At 38.7% G+C, this 27,318-nt stretch overlaps 2 protein-coding genes, 1 long non-coding RNA gene and 1 pseudogene across 4 annotated transcripts in view; 3 read left to right on the top strand and 1 right to left on the bottom strand.

Moving 5' to 3' along the window:
- Window positions 1-3,582, top strand: part of LOC146305905 (uncharacterized) — a 47,607-nt gene extending 44,025 nt beyond the window's left edge. Inside the window, exons 19-23 of the mRNA XM_084712711.1 lie at window positions 996-1,073; window positions 1,187-1,226; window positions 1,319-1,364; window positions 1,680-2,094; window positions 2,855-3,582. Of these exons, the coding sequence (XP_084568837.1) occupies window positions 996-1,073; window positions 1,187-1,226; window positions 1,319-1,364; window positions 1,680-2,094; window positions 2,855-3,337 (1,062 nt within the window). The 3' untranslated portion in view covers window positions 3,338-3,582. The remainder of the gene's footprint in view (window positions 1-995; window positions 1,074-1,186; window positions 1,227-1,318; window positions 1,365-1,679; window positions 2,095-2,854) is intronic.
- Window positions 1,940-3,938, bottom strand: LOC146305906 (uncharacterized). Its single transcript, XR_014769115.1, has 3 exons — window positions 3,804-3,938; window positions 3,067-3,232; window positions 1,940-2,079 (listed from the first exon to the last, which is right to left on the bottom strand). It is a non-coding gene; the product is annotated as an uncharacterized LOC146305906 (long non-coding RNA).
- Window positions 3,939-13,731: 9,793 nt separating this feature from the next.
- Window positions 13,732-18,362, top strand: LOC146305907 (uncharacterized; annotated as a pseudogene). The gene is made up of 10 exons (XR_014769069.1): window positions 13,732-13,837; window positions 14,929-15,555; window positions 15,656-15,751; window positions 16,019-16,151; window positions 16,319-16,521; window positions 16,610-16,801; window positions 16,902-16,997; window positions 17,240-17,372; window positions 17,525-17,692; window positions 17,808-18,362. The product of XR_014769069.1 is annotated as an uncharacterized LOC146305907 (transcript).
- A 4,231-nt stretch (window positions 18,363-22,593) lies between these two features.
- Window positions 22,594-24,719, top strand: LOC146305908 (uncharacterized). The gene is made up of 4 exons (XM_084713155.1): window positions 22,594-22,818; window positions 22,947-23,138; window positions 23,930-24,025; window positions 24,360-24,719. The coding sequence occupies exons 1-4, from the start codon at window positions 22,594-22,596 to the stop codon at window positions 24,594-24,596; spliced, it is 750 nt and encodes a 249-aa protein (XP_084569281.1). The 3' UTR covers window positions 24,597-24,719.
- Window positions 24,720-27,318: the final 2,599 nt, after the last annotated feature.

A 27,318-nucleotide genomic window follows, 5' to 3' on the forward strand; every position in this document is an offset into this window, starting at 1 on the left:
TTGGTCAGTTGTTGTTTTGCTCACAACCCAAAGATATTCAGTTCACTGTCTGGGAGGAGTAAAGAAACCAGAAATATTCACATTTAAGAAGCTTTTATTTTCTTAAAAATGACTTAAACAGCTATTGGTAAGAAAAAGAGGTGAAGATTAGATTAATAATTGATTAATAACTGATAAATTGTTGCAGCTTTTATAGGATGCCAAGTCTACTTAGAGACAGGTGACACATTTTGAAACATGAAACTTTGTTGTCACCCTACGGTAGAATTCTGTCATGAATTATAATTTTGTTTTTTTTATAGTACAGTAAGATCAGACTTAAACATTTTGAACATGCATATGTATATAAATGTTATTAACCACAGCTGTAGGGTGCTGGAAAAGCTTGAAAATACACCCTGAAATGCCTGACAAGTGCATTATTAATTAATTAACACAGCAGATTTTTACTACATCATGGTATGTATTATTTTTAGGAATTCACAAGTAGGAACTCCGACTTTGAGTGACGTTTCCTTGTACTTATTGTAGAAGGAGGATGGAAATTTTTGCATTCCGAGTTGTCTGGAATCCAGTTTGCATTAATTCTCAATGGGATTTTCAGCTCTCTTGAAATGGTAACAAAGGACGCGGTGAGGTGAAAAGTTTCAACCAAAAAGCAACCAGTACATGGGATTATATCATTTATAATAACTATTAGTCCTGGGTATCAGTAGTCAGTACCTTAATGTATTGATTAAAATAACCCAGTACCAATTAGCCTTGAAATGTCTTCAGTCAAACCATATCTGCATTCCAACTCTAGAAAAACATGACAATGTCTCACAGCCAATCGCCACAAGCGTTCAGCATAAAGAAGAACTTACAAAAAAGGTATTAAATGAAGTACTCCACTGGTATCGCTTTCACCGCAAGGCTACTGGCTTTGGTACTGGTATTGTAATTTTGTTTCTTAAAATACCTAGGCCTAATAACTTTGCATTTTTCTGTTCTAGGAAACGGTGGAAGTTCAGACACTAGAGATGGCTGAAGTGCCAGTTCCCAGTGAAGGAACCGTCCTGGACCCTCTAGATGTGAGCTTACTATTATGTCTTATAACGTTGCATCACATTATACTTGTTTTAGGTAGAGTATAATTTACCAGTACGTACAGAATTAGTCCAATGAGTTTGAAATTCACTTTCAGGACGAGGAAGGCCTCTTAGCGTGGTGGAGAACAGTGGAGGGTAAGTTTGATCTTGATGTTTTTTTTTTATCAGTGATCATGTTTCTTGTAGATGAAATCTGAAGGTATGAGTGTTCCTTCTCTGTTTGTCAGGCTGGGATGAGTGGAATGAGGCAAACCAGAATGAAGATGCTGAAGAGTAAGTAGCACATTTATTTAAAGGCACAGTTCACATCAAAATAAATTTTCCTTTTACCTGTAGTGCTATTTGTCCATCTAGATAGTTTGATATCACAACATGCATGAAACAGATTTTCTCCTTATCTTTTACAAGTAAGGTTGACATGTTACTCCTCTTGTCCACATCTTTTTTCTCGGTTGAAATACACTTTTTGTGGTAATTTTATGATTTATTACAGTATTTAACATTAGAAATTCCTCCTTTAAGTACTTCTTTTGAACTGAAATCCATTGATTTGTGCCATAACATACTGTCCTCGTTTCTTTGTCTCAGAGTGGTGGAAGGCGCAGCCGATCGTGTCTTCATGGCCGCTCGTCTTTTTGTTCGCTTTTTCAACCAGCGTGGCGCCTCACTCCAGCAGCGTATCCTGGAGCTGCTCGCTTTGGCCGATTCAGCTGACGTCTTCCATAAGAAAACCGTCACGGCCAGCGTCGGTGGTGGAGTGGCCAGTGTCGCAGGGTCCATCACCACCATCACTGGCCTCATTCTGGCACCCTTCACAGCAGGAACTTCGCTCATCGTCACAGCCGTAGGCATTGGTGTTGCTACAGCAGGCGGGTTGGCATCTGCTTCAGCCAACATCACAGACACAGTCCACTCAAAAACGGACCGCAAGAAGGTGGAGAAGATGATCCAAGACTACCAGGAGGAGATGCAGGACATCAAGGAGTGCCTGGAGTTTTTACAGGTGAGAGGACAGAAGACAGATTTTTGAGCCATGCAAAGCTTGAGACAATACTGCTACACTCAGGATTATTTTACTCATGGTTTTTAGCTTTGAGTGGGAGAAATCCTATTTGCCTCAGGTTTAAAATGTGTAAAACCTCCCCTTTTGTAAACATGACAGACAGCTGCAACACTGACATCCCTCAAGTCTACACTGTCTACCATGAAAAACTCTGCTAAAGACTCTCTGAGTCACAAAAGTAATCAACATCTGCAACTGACTTATTTTATTTTGGCAACTGTACATTTAAATTGTACACTGAAATCTGGGTTGTGTGCCAAGGATTAATGTAAAGATGCAGGTCTCTCATATTTTCCGACTCATTTTGGCCAATTGCTGTTACTGATATATGCAAACTTTTTCCACTTTCCATTACAGGGAACATTTCTCCAGTAGTGGAATTAATTTATTATTATGCCTCCTGTTGTCATGATGATCCACTGGCAGATGCACATATAATGCACACGTTTTTCAAAATGTGCACATTTAGTGGGCAAAGTAAAAAAAGCTGTTGCTGACTAAGGGTGTGCCGAATCATATCGTTCAAAGTATATTGTCGTAATTTTTTTTCATGATAAAAAAAAATCGTATTGTCACCACCTCAAGCAGAAGCACCAGGCTGCATATGAGGAGAACCATAAATTCATACAGAGTTAATTCTTTTTCCACTTTATCATTAACTGAATTTTTTCAAATCTTCTTCCTTTTATCTATGTGACAGGACGGGATGGCGACGCTTGAGGAGTGGAACTTTGAGAAGTACGCTGACAGCATCTCAAAGAAGCACCTCAACCAGAACGTCAAGCATGTAATGAAGGAGGGCGGCCGGGCCGGCAAGGCTTTAGTGATCAACACAGAGAGCCTAATTAGTACGGTTCAGGTCCTCAGTGTGGCAGGAGGTGCTGCCAAAGCTGCCCAGGTGATGAGCGTTACCACTGGGGTGATGTCAGGTCTCTTCCTGGCTCTGGACGTCTTTTTCTTGGCCAAGGACTCCATGGAGCTCAAAAAGGGTGCAAAGACAGACTTTGCTGCCAAGATCCGAGAGGTTTGTAAGGACCTGCAGGACGGGCTGCTGGAACTGAACCGCATCAAGGAAGACCTGCAGAAAACCATGGATGGGATAGAGGTGGAGGTAGAGGAGGGGGAAGAGGATGAAGAGCTGCTGAAGTCTGAACTGAAGAAGCTTGTTGAACTCGAAGAATGAAGTCCTAACTCTAAAGAAACTAGTTCATGTCTATTCAAAAATGTAGTTTTTAGCAGATATGGCATTATAGTTGGTAGTTTTTACTGTAATACTTTCTTCCAAGGGCTGGTTTATAGTAATATATTTTAAATATTTATATTATTCAAAGTAGTAATTTTAATTATGTGCTAAACCAAAAGTTGCCTTATTGTCATTGTCATTTGTTAAATTGTCAAGTTTCTTTATTAAAAGTGGTTTTCTGCTAATTTGTCTGACCTTTTTGTGTCACACTACGTGTCTCAGTTGAGAACGGTTGAAAGTTGAGACTCAGCAGAACAGTAGAGGAAGGAAAACTTTTTTTAAAGCCGATGATTCAGGGGTGGATGAAGCATGATCACGTTGTGTTCAGTGACTGATGCATGCATGAAGGACACGCTAATGTTGATAACCCTGCTAGTCTGGCTTTTAAAGTGGAAAACATCTTTACCTTTTTCCTGTTGGCTCTCTCCAAACAGGCACTGTGGTTGCAGAAAAAAACACAACTTTGGTTACTGGTCCCTCATTTGTTCCAGAGGCGTTGTTATGGCTGTTTGAAATGCAGGGGTCTAGGACAAGTGAGACAGAGACAACAAAGTATTAGAATCAGAAATACTCATGGTCTTGTCATACAGATGCTTCCATTCAAGAACAGAAAAAAAAATAAATGAAAAGTACACAAGTCCTTGTATATACTGTGTTTATACAGCAGTAGAATTAGCTAATTACCGGCTAGAACCTACAACCCAAAGAAAGCACCATAAATCGACTGAACATGTTTGTTACTCTACCTGTACCTTTATCACATTTTTTGGAAGTTGTAACAATAAGGGAAGAAACAGGGACGGCCGGTTTGATTGATTTGAATTGATAATGATCCTAGTTTGATCACTGATTGACGATGTAGACATGAATCTTCAAACATAAAAATAAAAATAAAAAATGATCAAGACAGTATGGGCAAAAACAAAGTATGTATGTTTGGCTAGGCTAAAACAAATCATCCCCCCTCAGGAAAATCAGAAAGCATTGATGCAAATGGAGTCTAATGACTTTACAATTCAGTGCTTGTCGAAGTGAAGTGTGAATCTTTTAGCCCTGGGGTTTAGGTTAGCTCTGGGTTAACAGTGTGTAAAAATGAGAGGAGTTAGCCCAGGGGCCAGTATTCTTCAGAGTCAAAATCCCTGTGAGCTACTAATTCCTAGAACAGGTAGCCAAAAAAGCACCCAGGTGTAAAACCAAAACACTGTGTTCGTGTTGTCTATATTATTTGCTTCCTCGTCATGTGAAATGCTTTAAAAGAAGTCAGTGAGGTCATTCCACTGAAGTGCAGGCCACGTGAAGCTTTCGTGTTTTCCTTTTGACTGAGGTAGGAAAGAATGGGTTGCGCAACTTCAACAAAACATGGGATGGGACTAACGTAATGGGCTGGTGGTTATTTTAGCTTCACCTCCAGCGTAAGCTAGATCAGTTTCTGACCTTACATAACACCCAAAAGGAATAAGTGGGTCAGCAAAGAAAATGAATTAAATTTGTGGGAGGATGGGGTCACATTTCCTTTTTTTTTCGTAATTGTTTATTGGGGTTTCCAGCAGACCATAACTAAACAGGGGGTTCACATTTCTAAAGTCAAAACAATACCCACATGTCCCTATGCACATTCTCTCAAATTCCCTATTTGTGACAGTGTCTTGCCACGACAGAGGGACAGTGACACAAAGTGGGAATTTGGTGCTTAAAAGACTCAATTTGTAAGATTCCCACCTTGATTCATCTCCATCAGGCTGCTGAAGCCTCGTGCTAGTTTCATTTAAGAGTGATCTCTCTGTGGTCAGTGAAGACAGGACAACCAGTAACCCTTTTATGTAGACACTTACATGCAAATGTTTCATTAAGATAGACTAGGAAGATGGGAATTTATATCGGCAAATTTAAGGGCTTTTTTCTTTCACAATAAAACTCCCCTGATACTTATTATGTTATCTAAAAACTTTTATCACGAGGCAGCAAAATCAGGAAATGTTGAGTTTTCATCAGCAGTAACTTAAGTGGACTCCTAACCAGCTGAAAGTGACAAACAGTAAAATTAAGTAGATACCTTAAAATACAAACAACAACACAACTTCAAACCACAGAGATTCAGTTAGAAGCTACAAAATGTACAGCTACTGTGAGCTGAACACATTGAGACTTTTAAAAAACTCTTTTTCTCTGTTCTCTATTGCACAGACATCAGTGGAGACTCAACTCTCTGGTCAAACTAAAGTCAAACTCAACTATATTTTCTTTGTTAACATAGTTGCCGTCTAATATTTGATTGTTTGCCTGAAACGACACACACAAACACACAAAATGATGGTGACAACACCAATGACTTTCTGAAAAGTCCATAGATTTTCAACTAGAAATTCTCAAAATGCCAGCACAAAGATACCAGGCTTTTTCTCTAGGTGGCCGCATGCTGCCACAGAGGCTCTCTCTTCTTTGGGAACTGGGCTGTATAATATGCATATATCGCTTTGTGCAGCAATATGCACAGTATGACATTAAGTAGGAGAAATATAAATGTTTGAGAAAGGTATAGTTTCCATACTACATACACGTCCAGCAGAACTATAGCAACATCAGCACCTAGTTGTATCTCTGGTCATCTAAAGAAGGATAAGAGTGGTGAGAAACAGACAATCTACAAGCAGATAAGCTGGCAGGAAACATGATAATGCTCGTCACATTTTTGTGAGTTCCTCAAAAACCTGCACCACCTGTATTTCTAGAGGTTTCTTAACATGTGGTCGGTATGTCTGAAGCTCAGCTCTTTACACTCAGCTTTTTTCTTTTTCCAGTAGAATCCAAGGGAGGAAGTACACACATTGTGTTTCCAGTAAAACTAACACTAGGAATGCAGCTACGAAAGGAACTTAGACACCTCACATCAATCTCGATCTTCAGCAGTGACAGACTGGATGCTCACATTCGACTGAATGAGCTACTTTCCACTAATGGCATGCTAATGGAAACACTTAGTTGACTAAATATTTTGAGTGTTATTTAATTATGCAGTGTTAACTAACCATCATAAAATGTTATCTCTGATCTTCTTGTTAGCGTAACACAGAAAGAATCTGCTCCAGCTTGTTTATAGCAGAGCCAAATCAATGCTTTGCTTGACTACTTCCTCCACTTGAATAGTCTTTGTTCATTAAGTAAACACGTATCTTCTGAAAAGCACACTTCACAAAAGCGTTCGCCTGTTTATTTCAAACGTATAAAATTATTTTTATTTCTCATTTTGTTTGTTTTTATTTACTTAGTATTTTTTAGAGGCACTATTTCTACAAACAGCACTGCAGTGGTAATAATGGTAACAGTAATGGTAGCAGTCATATTTATCATAGCAGAACTGCAGTAAGTGCAGTATCAGTAACAGTTCAGAGAGAACTTCATTAGCACCTCTAAAAGGAACACAAACAGACTTAACATACAGAGAAACCCAGAGGCCAAAATGTGACCCCGGTGGACGGAAGAACTAGAATTACTGCCTCGCAGCTGTGTGTCTCCAACAACCAGTCAAACAGCAGTTCACTTCCATGTCTGTCCAGACTCATAATATTTGAGTCTGGACAGTGTTTTTCCAGAACATTAAGATGTCACAGTGAAGTTGACTTCTGACTTTTTGGATATGAAATGTCATCAGTCTATTACTTTATCATACTAGACATTTGTGCAAAATTGAATAAATGATAAAATAATTAACCTCATAAATGACCGAGTAGTGATTGCCAGTGACTTAACAACATGCATATGACCGCTGGAGAGCAGACCTTCAGTTAATGTTGTAAAACGACACCAGTTTTGTTTAGGCACCAAAAACTACTTGGTTAGGTTCAGGAAAAGATTGTGGGTTTTACACAGGACATGAGCTCCCCAACGTCCTCTTTGTGTGGATTTTTTTTAACTTCTTCATTTATAATTAGTATAGCTACCACCTAGCGATAAAAAAAGTGTTTTGTGATGATGACCTTGAGCATCGAAGTTCATCCTTGAGTCCAACTGGACACATCTGCCAAATCTGAAGAAGAATCTCCCTGCAAGTGTTCTTGAGCTATAACGCTCACGACAACCGGTCTATTTTTCACACAGCATTAAAAAAAGTTTACTTAATCTAATCTTAATCTTGCTTTCATGTACTGAAAAGACTAAAATGTATGATATAAGAAATCTACAGAAAGAATATAATTGGAATGTTTTCCTCCTTTTTAAAAGTGTCTTTTTTTTCAAATTTTCATTTTAATTCGTGAAATGAAGAAAAGTCAGTCTACCGGTGAATGTACTTTTAGTAATGTTTTATACTCTGTGGAGACAATTGAACATTTTAAGTTATAAACAGCAAAGTAAAGCAGAAACTTGCCATTCATAAGAAAAATATTCGGTAATGAGCTGACTTTCATTTCACTTAAAACAACTACCATACCATACTATGTACCCTGTATCTTTGTCCATGGTCAAATTTAATGGTCACAGCTCATAAATCTTCCCTCAGCCTCGCTGTGCGTAAGTAAACACCTCTCTTTTCTTTGATGACACGGATGTGGTGAAATCATATATTTACTCATCACAAAAGTCAACAAGTGCTGTGACCTGCTTAAGACAGTTTTTGTTCAATTTTTGTTTTGTGCAGATTCATGGATGTGATTTTGGTCTGTGTGGATGAACTCACGTTCAACACTATGCACTCAACAGGAACTCAGACTTTTTTTTTTTTGTGGTTGAGTAAACTATTTGTCTACGTCAAAGCATGAATTCCATTCTCAACTGCCCATCCAGTTTCGAGAGCACTGGTTAGACTAGCCTATCAGGGTTATTACAGACTGAGACACATCTTTATGGTAAACGAGATGGAGACAAAGAAACAATGTATCAGGACCAGATAAAAGCCAGATAGCCAGGTTCGCTATCTGGCTTTTGCTGTAACGCTTAAGAGAAAACTCATCACAGTGGCAGTGGTGCAGATGAACAAGTGGAGCTGGATTTTTGTGGTTTCTTTATTCTCAAAACCAACCTTGTGCAAACAAGACAACACCGACTTCAGATCATGAACCCTTGGCTGAATATTAACATACCCATACATGGCAGCCGGTGTCGGGCACATTCAACAGGCCCTGACACCATTCAGCAACACACTGCAATGCTTCCACTTCAGTTAGTGGTTGGTTATTTGCAAGGCTAGCCAGTAAGAGAAGCAAATTTAAATTTGTAAGGCTAAAATGATCAAGCAAAGTTAAAGTTATGACTTAAATGACACTGGTTTGCACATTACTCCTCAGTAGAGAAGATGGCAATATTTGTATCTGTGTCTGTTCATCTAATGTCCACACATGCTCACTTTGCTATAGGGGAAAAACACTCGCTTTCATTTTTCAAAACCAATCGCAATCGTCTTAGGTGATGATTAGCCCAGGATGCAGAGATGGTGCACCTGCAAAATTGTGGGTGGTTGGGTTGAGGGGGCTGGGTGTTAAAAGCTTTGTCTAAGCTAAAATGTCTATCCCAGTCAATGCAAAAAAACAGAACAGCTTGGAAAACATATAAATGGTGTGGTATATGGTGCATAAAACACGCAGCCAATGGCAGGATTATACCTGCAATCAACATCCAGTGAGCCAGACTACTGTTCACGTAATAGTTTCTGTATTTGGTCAGATCAGATGTGGCCATGGTTTGTACCGGAAATCATATTAAACCAGTCAAATGTTTTCTTTTCTAAGCTAATATTCATTAGCAAAGTGATTGCTGTGCCTACAAAGCATCAAAATAATTTAATATTAATTCCATTGCCCCTTTATATTGAAAAAAAAAAACAGAGTATAAATGAAATGCAATGGAAACAGAAACAGTAAAGATATACAACTATGTAAAAATATCCTTCAGCTGAAGGTGATCTTGGTGCATTTGATCAAACTGAGGTAGATGCATCCTTCTTTTAACTATGCCAAGGTAAACATGGAGTTGACTTTTTCCAAATAATAAACTTTGGATAGACAAAATATCCATCACATTATTTGTGCTTTCTTAAAAACTTACTCAAAACTCAGGAACATCCTACCTGCTCACCCACACCGCCAGATTATGAAAGCCTTCATTTATTTATTTCTGTTACACAGTGCACTTTGGTTTTATTTAACATTAATTTAAAAGAACATGGGGGCAGAAGGGCCAACCACAGAAACTTTCATCAACAGAAAATGCAAACGAAAAGATTTTACATTATCGGCCAAACTAGACTGACTGACTGCAATCACTGTTTGTTCTTTTTCCTCAGAATCAGCTGAATACCAAGTTAGACATTTAAAATAGACAACTAAACTTTAAGTACAGCTGATTTTCATACTTTGCAAACGTTTGTGAACATAATCTCAAAAATCCACAATACTGCACTGCAATATATATATTTTACTTAATTATTTTATCAAATATGTTTCTATAATTGAACCCTGAAAGTTTTGAAAATTTGTCAGTGCAGTGAGGTTGGTAGTGTTCCTGAAAACAAATCAACTTGTTCAAAGAATTTTCTAAATAAAACTTTAAAGAAGGAATATACAGAATGTAATAGAATTTTATCTATATTAATACTATATGTTTGACTATATTTGATCAAGAGATCAAGAGCACCAAACTGAAAAGCATTTTTCAGAAACTTGGTGACACTCCTATCAGTTAAACCTGTTCCAACTGATCATGCCCATCCTTGCATGGTATGTGTTTGGTGGGAATGGCAAATTAAATTAAGTATGTGTGGCTTACTTTTCACACCACTTCTTCTTTCGGATTTCTTCTAGTAGTGTGCTTATTTTTTTAATGTTGCACTTATTCGACATTTCAGCTAAAACAGTTCCAACTCACACACATATAAATGCTCACACCCACACATAAAGATTAATCATGGGGAACAGGAGCTGTTCTAGAAATTAATTACTGCAGGTTCAATTGGGAAACTTAAAGTGCAAGTGATAGTAATTGTTAAGTTGCCTTTAACAACCTAACATAGCCAGTAATTAACTTACGTGTTGCCAGAGCGCCCAGCAATGACATTTAAGGTGTGTTAATTCACAACGTCAACTCATTCGCCTATATTGCTTGATACCACCCTATAATTATCCCTACACATCTCCATATTTCCTTTGCTCTGCTAGAAGATAATTTGTGTCAGTACTATGCTGAAATGTACTCCCAAACTTTTATCCTATTATCATCAGACACACAGTAAATAGTGTGGACAAACACTGTAAAGTAACTTGAATAAAAAGCAGAAATGATGTCATGCCGTCAGCCACATGTTGTAGTAGTACTGGCAGATATTTACACAAGAACAAATGTAAAAGCAGGTAAATATTTGGTTTATCTGCATATAGCTTTAGGGGATGAAAGTAAGCAAATGTGAACAAACAGCTACTCTTGTGTCTTTTTGTCAGGAAGGTGCTCCAATATACTGATCTACAGACAGAAATACAAAAATATGGATGATGAATTTCTAATTATAAAGTTCCTCTGTTTTTCATGAAAAAAACAAACACATTCCTGTTGGGCAAAGTTAGTACCACTATGATTTGTATTACTGGCAACATATTGGAGGCAGATGCAGGGGAATCCAAGAAGAAGTAGGAGCCTACGCACAGAGCTTCATATGCATAGGAAGGAAATGATTCTGAGGCTTAATGATAAATCAATTCCTATACCTGAGGCAAGTGTAAGGGTAGTAAAGTTCACCTCTGAAGCTGAGGAGGTACCCTGTTGCTATGAGGTGCACTTTTTGGAACAGATTCAGCTCAAATCACTTCCTCCTGCCACCTGCCAACAGCCCGTTTCATAAGCTTCTACTTTTATCTGTTCAAACACTACAGGGAATAGACTTCACTGATAGTCCTAACATCCCTATTCCTTCCATGTGATCGCCTATAACATTAAAACCATAAGCTTCAACCAGCAAACATGGGTCTGTCATTATCTGAAACAATACAGTCCGAGACAACAACCTTTGGGAGTGTGGGGACATAAAATCAGCTTAAACTGATCAGTTTGTGTTGCAAACTGTCAAAATGTCCTCAATGCACTAATATAAACAAACATTTGCGTAGAGAGTTTACTTTAGATACACTGTACTGCAAACGCTACTCATACTTTCCTTATGACTTCAGCATAATGCGTTAGTATTCTATTGTTAGTTAAATTCTTTTGTGTGTGTGTTGAACTGATTCACTTTATGAATATGTGCTGAGGTAAATCACAAGATGAGTTTCATATGAATCAAAGTCCTCCTTTACTATGACAACCAAACAGGTTTATCTCGGCGAGACCGTGACTTTCATGGCACAATGTGACTCACAACCTGCTTCATTGTTTATTGTCTTTGCCTCATCTTTCCACAACATCAGTGAGCCAAACACTGACTACACAGTCATGATCATCCACATAATTTGTCTATTGTGGCTGTTTAAATGATCTTATTTTGTTACTGCTATCAAAAAATACATATTAGGTTATTCATGATATGGCAATTTCCTGTTTTGAGATATTATTATAATATTTCTAGACTACACTGGATCTGATGCCTGAACATACTCCAGATGGAATATTTGAAATTTCAGGCGAAGTCATTTTATGATTCGTTACAGTAAATTTCACTGCTTGCCACCAGACAGCCTTTTTCGACAGGACACCACCGTTGTATAAGCCAAATATTGCTCTCTCTAGCTCAACCAGACTCCTTCCATAAAAACAGTAATTTTACCTCACAGAACACGACAGTTTCTGGTCTACCGCTGCCTCGATCTTTTCACTTATGTAATTGTGTGAATTTCGTCAATCCAAATACCTTTTTTTTTTTAATTCATCTACTGTGGCTAGACTAAATGAAAAAACAAATGAAGTAAAACGTGTGTTTGGTGTGTACATTTCTTCCAAAAAAACCCTCACATTTTAAACGACCTCTCCTTTCGTACAGACCTAACTGAATAAATACCCCTTACCCTTCCATCCATTATTATAGAGTGACTGTTTGAACTTGCCTCTTGATAATTAGGGAGTGATTTTGTTCATAAGAAACCTCAGAACACAATGGGAACAGTGAGGCAAACACACGAGCTTGTAATGCCACTGACAAACCAGTTCTTGGCATTGTGTCACCTTTGTCTCATGACTGGTTTCATATACCGTGCCACTTTAATCATGCACACGCTTGCACACAATTATGTTGTCTATGTTTCATATGTCATTGCCTCTCACACCAAAAACAACATTTTTAGGACATTTGTTGTGGTTGAGCGCTGAAAATTTTGAGAAAACTCAAAATTTCAAAGCAACTTACTTAATACATTTTTGAGTTTTCAGCTAAACCCAAACTCTTAAGTTTCAAAAAAGGTTTGTCAACTAATACTTTTGTTCAGATAATTTACTTTTCTTCTTTAGGTAAGATAGAAACCAAAAAAGTACTTCAAAGGTTGTAGATTAAACTCATTGACGTGAAAGTGAATAATGGTTTATAATGTCATATTTTCAATTGCAACCTTTTTTTTAAACAAATTTGTGCATTTTCTAAAAGTCAAAAAAGTAAAACGTAAATTATTACACCAAAAGATAGTAGGTCAGCAAAGGTTTGTTCAGTTTATCTCAAAACCTTAACTCAGAAATCTAGTGGAGCCAGTTGCTTTTAAATTATGAGTTTTCTTCATGTTTTTTACACTGAGGTTTGTGCAGAAAATTCATATAAAAGGGATGTAAATGGCAAGTCACAGACACAAATGCAGGCATTCTGTAGTCAAATACACAAAGATGTCTCTCTTTTAAAATTGGGGGAACCACTGGGGACTTTTAGACCCGTTTTTCATGCTGCCAAGTAGGACATTAAAATTACTTCAGTAACTAGTTGAACCAATATTTATTTCTTGAGATTTATCAAGCAAAACCTCCCTGCCTACACCACAAGTTACTGCCATCAGTTACAAGAATTGTAAAGTGGTTTGTTTCCTTGTCCTCATCAGGTTGAGGTTACGAGCACTACGAGCCCTCAAAGAGGAAATGCACTGCTAAACCATCACAGACAAAGAAGGTCAAATGTGCAGTGACATGGCAAAATCCATGTGTGCTTTCCATCACACACACACACACACACACACACACACACACACACACACACACACACACCCTTAAGCCTCTATTCCACACCCAACCCTTTGGAAACATCATCCATGATGTCAGAGCAGGTTTTTTTTTTTTTGGCTCTTCCCAACCCCTTAGTTTAAATAGTGACACAAGACTGAACAGGTGTCACATCTTCACCTGGGATCTAAGGACATCAGATTTGCCAGCAGTTCACCTGCAAGCCACACCCGAGAATAAAACTACACAGGATCTTCATTTCAAGAGACTGCACTGCTTTTTGCTGCTTGTCCCTATTTCTCCCATCACTGGAACTGAGGATAAAATCTACAGGTAGGATAAAACAATATACAAGACATCATTATCTATTTGTGAAGTACTTCTAGAGGAGTACCATATGGTGAACATGAAATCCATCCATCTCTCTTCAAATCCCATTTATATTTAATTTTTTTTCACTGTTTTATAAATATTTCTAAAATAAAAGAAAAACATTATGTGTTTTAGTTATATTAAGTAAATTATACTATGATAAATATAATCTTGTATTATATTTTAAATCCTAAATCATAATTAAATGATGATTTTCCAGTTTAAATTAGTTAAATTACTTGTGATTTCCTGTGCTAATGTAAATACTTTTATGTATTTCTGTATCAAATACCGTTAAATTACTGGTATACATATTGATTAATGTTTTTATTACAATACATCTACACCTTAATGTTATATTATTGGTTCATAATTTTATAGAATTAGGTTTTGTTTTAGAATGGTATACAATCACACCTCAAACCAAGTGTAATTGTGCCATCATTAAATATGTCTCTTCTTTAGTACTGCGTTACGCTCCACAACCCCCAGTGATTTACCATTGGATGTTTACATTCACAAGTGTACTGCTGTGTTTGATAAGGGTGTCATGACTCTCCAAATCAAGGATTTGACTTGACTTTCGATTTTAAAAATCACAATTCAATTTTTTGATTTTTATATATGTACGTATGTATATATAGCATTGTCTCTGCTGTTCTAAAACTATTGAGTCTTGATTGGTAAAAATCAACAGATCATTGGTTCTTTGCCGTGACAACTGCTATTTACAACTTTAAATTGTTCTGTATGTATGCTATCAAGTGTGATATACTGATGTGATCTTTCAAATGTTGTTTTTTGCTTAAGATGCTCATCAGAAGCCGTATGTTGATGGTGACGCAGAGAAAAAAAACATACTGGGAGATTTGCAATTCTGATTCTGATTTGATTTCACCTGATTTTCTATTTAATATTGAAATTGTGGCACCCCTTATGTTTAATTAAATATTTCACCTTTAAATATTTTCTCAAAGCTCAGCAGATATAATCTGTAGATGAAGCATCCCATCACATTGTTTAACTATATAATCTTACTCTACCTGCCCTAGGTATGGACAACAGACTGGTCCTCGCCATCCTGTTTGTGACGCTGTCCTGGTTGTCTGTGGGCACCTACGCTCAATCCACAAACATGACAACAATGAGCAGCAACATGACAAGTCCGACAATGGCACCAAACATGACAACAATGGGAAACAACATGACAAATGCGACAACGGCACCACACATGACAACGATGGGAAACAACATGACAAATGCGACAACGGCACCACACATGACAACGATGGGAAACAACATGACAAACGCGACAATGGCACCACAAATGACAACCATGGGAACTATAGTTACAGCAGCTCCACCACTGACGCCTAACACAACCGTGGAAACTCTGGAGGTGAGTAAAAGATCAAGTAAGTCACTTCTGAATTTCATCTAAGTGCACATTTTCCACCAACTTGAATGTTTTCTCGTCTCATTCGCAGACACCTGTGAATAACTCAGGATGTGGGACTGAACAACTCTGTGCGGCTGAGCCTTCTTCATGCAACCCCGCCAACAGTGGATCATGTTTCTTTCTTGGGGCTAAAAGGCAGAGTGGACAAAACTTTGAGTTTGCTCTCTCAGGAGAGTCGGACGGTTACATCGCCGCGTCCTTGTCAACTGACAGCACACTGGTATGTTTAGTTCTGTCACTCAGATTAAAGTAGCATAAAGTCCAACCCAGAGCCAATCTGTCAGTGTTTTCTATTTACCTTTTCTGTTTTCGCACAACAGGGAGGGAACGACACAACCTACGTCTGTGCAAACGACAATGGTAAAGTCAAATTCTTTGGTGCTCTCCTCAACAATGGCAGGCTGAATAAGAAAGAGGTGAGTTCTACTTGCTGCAGACTAGTCGTGGGGGACTATACTTTGCATGTAGTTGGGAATGCTTTTTATTCTTTTGAATGCCCTGTCATCTAACACTGGTCTAAAATACACAAAATCACGTAAAGCAATTAACATGAACATCAGAACAGCTGATCTGGTGTGGTTATGAACCTGAATTCTATGTCTATACTTCCATTGTTTTTTTTCCCACAACAAATACTGAACAGACATTGTAAACTCACTGTCTAACATGTCTTTGCTCCCCAGCTGAATGTGAACTCTGTGAGGGGCAAGGTCAACGGAAACAGAATCCAGTGCACCTTTGCTGCCACTGTACCCAGCTCAACTGCCAGAACAACAAGTTTCACACTGGCAATCTCCACTGGAGAGTTCAACGCCAGTAAGCTAACATATCAGAGATAGACATTCACACATGCAGCACTTTAAACAGTCAACTAAGATGCAGTATTACATTATATTATAACACTATTGCAGATAATATGTTATTATTTTCCGATGTGCTAAAAACATATCAGTGACCTTTTTGTCTTTTGCTTGCACTCTCAGCTTCTGGAGACCTGGGATCACCGGACACCAGATTACAGAGCTCTGTCGTAAACCTGGGAAATCCCAACACCACCATCACCAATGCGACAATGACGGGAAACAACATGACAAACGCGACAATGGCACCACAAATGACAACCATGGGGACTATAGTTACAGCAGCTCCACCACTGACGCCTAACACAACCGTGGAAACTCTGGAGGTGAGTAAAAGATCAAGTAAGTCACTTCTGAATTTCATCTAAGTGCACATTTTCCACCAACTTGAATGTTTTCTCGTCTCATTCGCAGACACCTGTGAATAACTCAGGATGTGGGACTGAACAACTCTGTGCGGCTGAGCCTTCTTCATGCAACCCCGCCAACAGTGGATCATGTTTCTTTCTTGGGGCTAAAAGGCAGAGTGGACAAAACTTTGAGTTTGCTCTCTCAGGAGAGTCGGACGGTTACATCGCCGCGTCCTTGTCAACTGACAGCACACTGGTATGTTTAGTTCTGTCACTCAGATTAAAGTAGCATAAAGTCCAACCCAGAGCCAATCTGTCAGTGTTTTCTATTTACCTTTTCTGTTTTCGCACAACAGGGAGGGAACGACACAACCTACGTCTGTGCAAACGACAATGGTAAAGTCAAATTCTTTGGTGCTCTCCTCAACAATGGCAGGCTGAATAAGAAAGAGGTGAGTTCTACTTGCTGCAGACTAGTCGTGGGGGACTATACTTTGCATGTAGTTGGGGATGCTTTTTATTCTTTTAAAATACACAAAATCACGTAAAGCAATTAACATGAACATCAGAACAGCTGATCTGGTGTGGTTATGAACCTAAATTCTATGCCTATACTTCCATTTAATGTTTTTTTCCACAACAAATACTGAACAGACATTGTAAACTCACTGTCTAACATGTCTTTGCTCCCCAGCTGAACGTGAACTCTGTGAGGGGCAAGGTCAACGGAAACAGAATCCAGTGCACCTTTGCTGCCACTGTACCCAACTCAACTGCCAGAACAACAAGTTTCACACTGGCAATCTCCACTGGAGAGTTCAACGCCAGTAAGCTAACATATCAGAGATAGACATTCACACATGCAGCACTTTAAACAGTCAACTAAGTGTCACAAACACTATTGCAGATAATATGTTATTATTTTCCGATGTGCTAAAAACATATCAGTGACCTTTTTGTCTTTTGCTTGCACTCTCAGCTTCTGGAGACCTGGGACCACCGAGCACCAGATTACAGAGCTCTGTCGTAAACCTGGGAAATCCCAACACCACCGTCACCAATGAACTGTCCAACAACGCCACCAACACCACCTCTTCTCCTACTACGACTGGTCATGCCACTACGCTCCAGCAATCACTGACACAAGGTAAACATTAGAGTTGTTTTCCTCGAGAGAGCAAAGTAATCCTTAAAGAGCTGGGAATTACACATTTGTACAATGCCTAATATGTCTGTTTCTGTTCTCCCATCTTCCCCTATAGCTCTGCTGATCTCTGCGGGTCTGTTGGGTCTGGCATTGCTATGAGAAAACTGAAACCCCCACGAGTGAAGTCAAGAAAACCATAACTTTCCTCTTCATAGCGATGTGCTGCTGGATATAAATTAACAAAAATCTCACAGGAAGTTTTGTTTGCACACTGCAGCCCAGATCATTAGGATTGTGCTTAATTTTGTATCATTCACTGCAGGTGAAAGCAGGAGTGGTGGAGGGTGGTCACGTTTCTGCAGCCTCCTGCAGACTGCTTTCACATCTGTTATAGAATCTGAAAAAAACAATTTAATTTTGAAGAGTTCTTAATTTAATGTTTTGTGCAACACATTTTTGTTTTATTTGGAACCATGGGACTACTGTATTCCTGTTCTACAAGTTACTTAATTGCATACAAATACATCAACGGTGTCCCAGATATAAATCAACTTTTGAATGGCTAGATGGGCTACAAATACAAAGCACTATTACAACTATGGCCATTGGCATTAACTGAACATCAAATCTAACTTAATTTAACCAATGCATGGCTTTTGCCCGGGGATGCTGTGTTTTATACAAATTTAGGGGTTGGGGTCTGGTTACCTTTAAACCCACATTAATGCTGTCAGGCAAAAACCTCATTACTTGGTGTTACATGTCACTGTGATGCCAAGAAAATGTCTGCTTGTAAATTTCAACAGTGCATAGCCTAAATTCCAAAACTTATCAAAAAACTGAGGAACTAGTGACAGCCTTTTTGTTGACTATGTTATTCTTTTGTTATCCTCGCATGAAGGACAGTAATTATTTTGCTTTTTTCAGTGTCACTACACATTTACATCCATTTCTTATTTTTCTTGTGTCACACACCAGACAAGCAGAGAAACAATATTTTTCTCCTCTTCTGTCACTCATAATGATGCCAGCAAATGGCAGATGTGTGTTTTGTTATGTTATTTGTGTTATGTTTATTCTCTTGGGTGTGAATGTACATATTGTTTATTTTTGCAATGAAGCCTTCATTGGCTGATATTTTCACATGTGCGTGTATGAGCAAGTGCACATGCAAATGAGCAGTTGCTCATGAAGAATGCTAAATATGATATCGATTATTTGTGAAACTGATTTTGCACATTGAATTATGTAACAAGTTTTTATTTTTGAAATAATAAAAATAATATTTAACCAAACTGATCTGATATCTTTGTGGCTTTAATTAATTGTCAGATATTAGAAAACACAAGGCTATATCACCAACAAGCAGATCAGAAAAGATCAGAATATTTTTGATTTTTTCACTTTTCTGTAATTTTGTTGATTTATATTCCCTTTAAATTATTTTTTAGGATCAGAACAGTTAACTGTAATGAGCTAACAGGGATAGACAACTGTATCTACAAAACTCATTGACATAAAAATACAAACATGCCAATAAAACCTGCTTGTGACATCACAGTTTGCAGAACCATACTTCAGCTGTAATTGCTGTTCTGGTGTATTTAATTGGTGGAAACTAGGAGTTTTCAACAAGAATACTTGGCTTGGGGGAGCCGGTAATGAGAATGAAACATGACCAAAAAAAATAATAAGCAATAATTTCAAAAAGACCATGGTCTTTGTTGCCAAATGCAACTTTTGCAATACAAATTTGAAGAATATTTAAATGTAAAAGTTCCATATTTCAGCTTGCTGGGGCCTGATACACAAGTTATAGTGCCAACATTAGACTGGAGAGGTGCTTACTTGTAACTACACATTCTTATGCGTATGATGGCTGCTTTGCCTGTCCTGCATCCATTTGAAGTGTTGCTTGCACAACAGATTTCATATACGGGGAATGTGCACATTTCTTTCAGACACAACCGGCTTGCCTGGTCACACCCATGGATCATCTGAAATGCACCTGTGCTGGCACAGAATCAGTGATTGTTTGATCTTCACCTGAGTAAGGGTGAAGTGGGTGACAATCCATGTTGTGAGTTTGAAAGAGATGTGTGTGTATACATGCGTATGGGTGTTTAAACCACTAACCTTTTATACAGTTGTCTGGGTGTCTGTATTTGGGCAGCTTCTCTGGAGCCCGATGAAACAAGCTTTCACTCCCCTGGTGTCTCTAGCTCTATTTTTGGTAAAGCCGGCTGCTGTAGCAGGAATTGCAGGGTTATGGATGGCCCTCTTGTAAAGTTGCACAAAGCTACTGCCATGCAGACCCGCCTGGCTAATACTGGGATGTAGCAGCCTACATTAACGGACAGGAGGGCCTAAGTTCTCCCCTCCTACGCAAAATGGCAACCAAACTTTAAAGTGGACTCGCCCCCTCTTCTACTCACTCAGAGCCGTACATGTGCCAGGACCGATGAACGCAGCAGTGGACATCATGTCAAAAGGAGGTCCAAACCCAGAAGAATGGAGGCTTCATTCTCGGGCGGTTGAGGAAATCTGTCTACGCTTTGGCAGTGTGGAAGTCAACATGCTTACTTGATGAATTAGCTTATTGGACAAGTAACAAGGTAACTGGTCTGTTTTCACTGTCTTGACTGGTTTAGCATTTTTACCAGTGTTAGTAGCTACTGGCTACATCTGAAACTCCTCACCAACATGTTATTAGTACGGCACAACAGCGTGTGAGATTTATTAGTATGTCTGAAACCTCAGTATGAAAAAAAACATCTGGGAACTGCAGACTGGGACTGGGAAATATTAATGACAGTAACAAATTAATTAGACACAAAGAACAACATTGCCCTAGTGACAGACAGCCACACTGCGGGTTGAAGAGACAGATTTTCTGATGGTGTGTAAAATGCTATGAATAAAAACTGGAAATAAATAACAATGTTGAAATTGAGAGGCCTGGACTTATTTTTACAATAGAAATCACATCTTTGATATTACAGAGAGAGGGAAGTGCAGGAAAAGATGCTGTTGCATACTGAAACCGAATTCCACATCATTCCATATTTTATTTTATTTTTTTTTGGAGTTATTACAACTCCAAGATGTTGTTTTACATGCTACTACTGTGTTACTGATATCAAATATAAGAATCATCCAGGACGACACAAGACAGTAAAAATAATGATTGTTTCCTTGTCTTCATCAAGATAATCAAATAACAATGAGCCATTAAGGAAGTAATGCATTTAGAACATGAACATGAAGTGACACAAAATTCACATGTGCTTCCTATCACACACACCCTTAAGCCCCTATTCCATACCCCATACCCTAGAGATAGGGACTTGATTTTTGGGGTTGATGCTGCAATATTAGGGGGTAAAGAAAAAAAAAGTTCAATACTGCATTAATCCCTCAATTGTCCTTATAAAATACTTTTATATAAATACTACAAAGATATAATGGAAGCAGGACATAATCCATTTCACACTTAAAACTTTATTGATATAACTGTGGTAGACCAATATCAGCCAACCCATCTATCGGTCCATGACATCAGAGAAGGTTTGCTTTGGCTATGATGACTTGACTTTTCCCAACCCATATGTTTAAATAGTGACACAGAGTGAACAGGTGCCACATCTTCACCTGGGATTATGTTAACATCACCAGCACTCCAGCTGTAAGCCACAACTGAGGATACAACAACACAGCATCTTCATTTCAAGTAAATGTGCTGCTTTTTGCTTCTTGACCCAATTTCATCCATCACTGGACGTGAAGACAAACAGATCTACAGGTAGGCTAAAACTATGTATATGCAAGACATTGAGATCTATTCATTAAATACTTCTGAAGGAAAACGACATGATGTACACGTAATCAATTCAAACATTCTTGTCGAATCCAATTTAGGCTTATTATTCATTTAAATTATTAACATTTTGCAAAAAGGTTTTCTTTTCTGGAATATCTGATTTCAGAGATTATGTTGCATTTAAAATGAATTCTTAGGCAAAATGCTCTATAACAGCCAAAGTATAGCTTGAATATTACTCTTTCCATCTACTCTCTAGAATGAACATTTTAAAAATCAGAACACTTCTTTGTTTTTGTTGTTTTGTTAACGGGGGTGACTCGCCATATAAAGCATCCCATCATTTTATTAAACTGATTAATCTTAACAATCTTACCTACCAACTCTAGGTATGGACAACAGACAGGTCCTCACCATCCTGTTCATAACGCTGTCCTGGATATCTATGGGCACCGACGCTCAAACCACAGAGGCACCAAATAATGTGACAAGTGCAAACATGACAGCAGCACCAACCACCAACAAGACAACAGCAGCAAGAAACAACTCGACAAGTGCACTGAATTCAACAATGGCAACACACACAACAACAGCAGCAGGAGACATCATAACAAGTGTGCTAAATGCGACTATGGCAACACACATGACAACAGCAGCAGGAAACAACATGACAAATGCACCAAATGCAACAATGGCAACACACATGACAACAGCAGCTGGAAACAACGTGATAGGTGCACTAAATGTGACAATGGCACCAAACATGACAACAGCGGGAAACAACATGATAAATTCGACAACAGCAGCTGGAAACAACGTGATAGGTGCACTAAATGTGACAATGGCACCAAACATGACAACAGCAGGAAACAACATGATAAATTCGACAATGGCACCAAACGCGACAACAGCGGGAAACAACATGATAAATGCGACAATGGCACCAAACATGACAACAGCGGGAAACAACATAACAAATGTGACAATGGCACCAAACATGACAACAGCGGGAAACAACATAACAAATGTGACAATGGCACCAAACATGACAACAGCGGGAAACAACATGATAAATGCGACAATGGCACCAAACATGACAACAGCGGGAAACAACATGATAAATGCGACAACAGCACCAAACACAACAACAGCAGGAAACAACATGACAAATTCAACAATGGCACCAAACACAACAACAGCAGGAAACAACATGATAAATTCAACAATGGCACCAAAAGCGACAACAGCGGGAAACAACATGACAAATGCGACAATGGCAACAAACACGACAGTGGAAACTCTGGAGGTGAGTGGTGCCAAAAACAGAGCATGATGAAACACAATTAGATCAGAAAAAGATCAAGTAAGTCACTTCTGAATTTCATCTAAGTGCACATTTTCCACCAACTTGAATGTTTCTCGTCTCATTCGCAGACACCTGTGAATAACTCAGGGTGTGAGACCGAGCAACTCTGTGTGGCTGAGCCTTCTTCATGCAACCCCGCCAACAGTGGATCATGTTTCTTTCTTGGGGTTAAGCGGCAGAATGAACAAAACTTTGAGTTTGCTCTCTCAGGAGAGTCGGACGGTTACATCGCAGCCTCCCTGTTAACTGCCAGCACACTGGTATGTAAAGTTCTGTCTCTCACTTGCAGATGAAAGTACCTTAAATTCTAGCCCAGACATAGTTTGTTTGAGGTACTCTAGAGCTGAAACAATTCATTGAGAAACTTGATAACTTTTACTGCTGCTTTGTTACAAGACATATCTGGAGCAACATAAGCAGTAAATGCGATGTCTGAGCATTTCTTGCTTTGAAACTGCAGTGAGCAAAGGCAGTATCAATAAACAGATTCAGTCAGGCTGGATATATGATGTGATAAACCAAAGGAACCAATCTTGTTAACAGAGTGACGCTATACATATCATTGACCCACAGGAGAAGCTGTTGTAGCTAGTTACCACGATTAGCTAGTAAAACAGAGCAGAAGCCAGTTCCATTGACTTAGGGGTAAGTGAGGGTTTGGGGGTGTGCGGAGAAGGCAGGGACTATTTGCATATTCATGAAACCTTGAATACTGAATGAGGGCAAGGTGTAGAGCTTTATGTGAGCCATTTTAACAAGATATTTGAAGTCATGTTGCAAAAACAAGAACATACTGAAGGATGGATTTATTATAACAGCACTTTGCATCTTATTAGCTTAAGGAAAAACAAGCAAGCACTGCCCAATTTGCAATTAATATCCAACATACATACATAAAGTATAAAAGAAATGATACAATGCTATCAAAATCCATCATGATATTTCACTATGGACATTGTCATATACTGGTTGTCATCTTCCATCCCTACTGCACCCCTACAATAGTTTGTGCAAACAGGTTCTATTTACCCTTTCTGTTTTTGTTCAACAGGGAGGGAATGCAAACACCTACGTCTGTGCAAACAACAGTGGTAATGTCCAATTCTTTGGTGCTCTCCTCAACAATAACCAGCTGAACCAGACACAGGTGAGTTTAATTTGCTGCAGAGTAGTAATACTTGTGTATTATGGACCAGTGTTAGCCGACAGTTGTTCATATAGAAAACTGAATGAAAAGCTATACAGCTTATCTGGTGTGGTTATGAACCTAATTTCCATGTCTACACTTCAATTTATTTTTCTTTTTGTTCTACACGTCAAATACTGAACAATCAAAACACAGTCTGGCGCTCAAGCCATATCAAGGCAAACATGAATTCAAACCATCACAAACTGCACGGTACATAAATATTTGTTGTACAAACACACTACTGTAAACTCACTGTCTTATTTGTCATCTGTTGCGTGTCTTTGTTCCCCAGCTGACTGTAAATTATGTGAGGGGCAAATCTGTAGGAAGAAAAATCCAGTGTACATTTGTTGCCCCAGTACCTACCCCAGCTGCTAGAACTGCAAATGTCAAAATCACAATATCCAATGGGACTTTCGACAGCAGTAAGCTAACATATTTAAGATACACCTACACACATGCAATATTTATTAGAAAAAAACACATTTTAATGATCTTTTTGTCTTTTCCTTGCACTCTCAGATACTAGCACTCTGGGAGACCCGCAAATTATATTAAGGAGACGTGTTCTAGACCTGGGAAATCCTAACACCACCGTCACCAATGAACTCTCCACAGGCCCCTCCTCTTCTCCCACTACAACAACCACTAGCCATGACATTACACCCCAGCAATCACTAACACAAGGTAAGCACAACAAATAGGGTTGTTTTCCACAAAAGAAACTCTTCTACAACTTTCTGCTGACTGGTTTCACATCTGGTTTCGACTCTGAGACAAACAAATGAACTCATTTTGAAGAGTCCAACCTGTTACTTAATTGCAGACATCAAATCTTAAATCAATCAAGGCTGTGCGTGGCTTTCACCAGTAGATTGTCACACTTAAGCCAGCAATTTTGGGTTTGGGTTCTGGTTATCTCTTAAGCCTACATTAATGCCGGATATGATACAAAGTACTGGTGAAACTGATTTTGCACATTGTACACATTGCATTGTGTAACACCTGAACTCTCCACAGGCCCCTCCTCTTCTCACACTACAACAACCACTAGCCATGACATTACACCCCAGCAATCACTAACACAAGGTAAGCACAACAAATAGGGTTGTTTTCCACAAAAGAAACTCTTCTACAACTTTCTGCTGACTGGTTTCACATCTGGTTTCGACTCTGAGACAAACAAATGAACTCATTTTGAAGAGTCCAACCTGTTACTTAATTGCAGACATCAAATCTTAAATCAATCAAGGCTGTGCGTGGCTTTCACCAGTAGATTGTCACACTTAAGCCAGCAATTTTGGGTTTGGGTTCTGGTTATCTCTTAAGCCTACATTAATGCCGGATATGATACAAAGTACTGGTGAAACTGATTTTGCACATTGTACACATTGCATTGTGTAACACCTGAACTCTCCACAGGCCCCTCCTCTTCTCCCACTCCCACAACCACTAGTCATGCCATTACGCTCCAGCAATCACTGACACAAGGTAAGCACAACAAATAGGGTTGTTTTCCGTGAGAGAGCAAAGTTATGCAAACAGTGCTGGAAACTTGGTGTGTTTGTTCAATGCCTAATACAAGTTTCCCTCTTCTCCCATCTCCACCTATAGCTCTGCTGATCTCTGCAGGTCTGCTGGGTCTGGCTATGCTTTGAGGAAACTGAAACCCCTTTGAGTCAAAAAGACAACTTCTCTTTTCATATACATGTACTGCTGAATATAAACTATTATTATATATAACTATTATACATTTGTTTATCAACTTACTGCAGAGGAAAGTAGGAGTGGTGGAGCGTGGTCAACCAGCCAACCTTCTGCCAACTGCTTTCACATCTGTTATAGGCTCTGAAACAAACAAACAATTCATTTTGAAGAGTTAGTTGAATGTTTTGTGTAACACATCTTTGTTCCTGTACAACCTGTTACTTAACTGCAGACACATACATTGAAAATAATCAATCAATTGGGTTTGGGGTCTGGTTACCTTTTAAGCCCACATTAATGCTAGATATGATACCAAATACTGGTGAAACTGATTTTACACATTGTACACATTTCATTATGTAACAACTGAGGTTTTCTTTCTTCTTCTTTTTTTTTTTTAATAAAATATTATTTGACCTAAACTGATGATCTTTGTGGCATTAATGAATTGTAAGGTATCAAAAAAATAGACTACATCACCAACATGCAACCTGAACCTGAATCTTTACTGGTATTGAAGTTTTAATTGTTCTTGTAATTTGGTGATTTTGAATTCCCCTAAAAAGAAAAGATTAGGCCTCCATACTATATCTAAAATACATTGAAATATAAATACAGAAGCCTCTGACATACAGCATCACCCAGTTTATTTCTTTGTTTCATTAATTCCATCTGAAACATGTTACTGACTAACGTAACCAAGTATGTGAGACTATACTGTGCATGGAATAATAATAGTAATTTTTACAGATACAATTAACAATTATTTTCATTGTCTATTAATCTGTTAATTATCTTCTCAATAAATCAATTTGATTTTTTGTTAAATTCAATTAGAAATGGTGAAAAATGTGGTTTAGTGTTGCCTGAAGCCAACGCAGACTCCACAACCCAAATATTTGATTACATTTGGTTTAATGTCAAAGAGAAGCAAAGGAACTAGAAAACGACGTTAGCTGCCAGCCTCCTACACATTGTGGCTAATATTAGCAGTGCTAGCGGCAGTAGCTGCTCTGTCTGTAAGTTAATGTCAGTGTCTGTGCTTAATGTGGTCACACATCACTCCAGTCGAGTGGTTATGTATCAGATTATTCTGTCTCAGCCTACATTCAACTTTATTTCCATTTTCTATATCAAAACACTGTGAAACTGCGCTGGTTTTTACGAGCCGTCATCTGTCCGACTCTGCTGATTAAAAACATCCGGGGGAGGATGGGACATCAGGGCAGACGTGCTGGGCAAGAGGGGCTGCCATCTGATGCAGCTGCTGTTGTGGTTTAACAAGGTGGAGGACCCAAATGCAGATGACGCAAGGAACAGTTCAAAAAGGGTTTAATTAAAATGAAACAACAAAACAAGGGCTTACATAAAGTGCAGGGAGGTCAAAAATCCATAGTCCAACAAAACAGAATCCAAAAGGGCAAACTCAAAAAACAAGCCAGGGGAAAAAACCACAGAAGAATCACAGGAGGAAGACACACAGGACACAGGCTGACAAGCAAAAAACATGCACGAACTGACACAGACACTGAGGAACACAGGGA

Source organism: Lutjanus erythropterus, chromosome 23 (genome assembly GCF_056507025.1).
Source record: "Lutjanus erythropterus isolate fLutEry1 chromosome 23, fLutEry1.hap2, whole genome shotgun sequence".
Lineage (NCBI taxonomy): Eukaryota > Metazoa > Chordata > Actinopteri > Lutjaniformes > Lutjanidae > Lutjanus > Lutjanus erythropterus.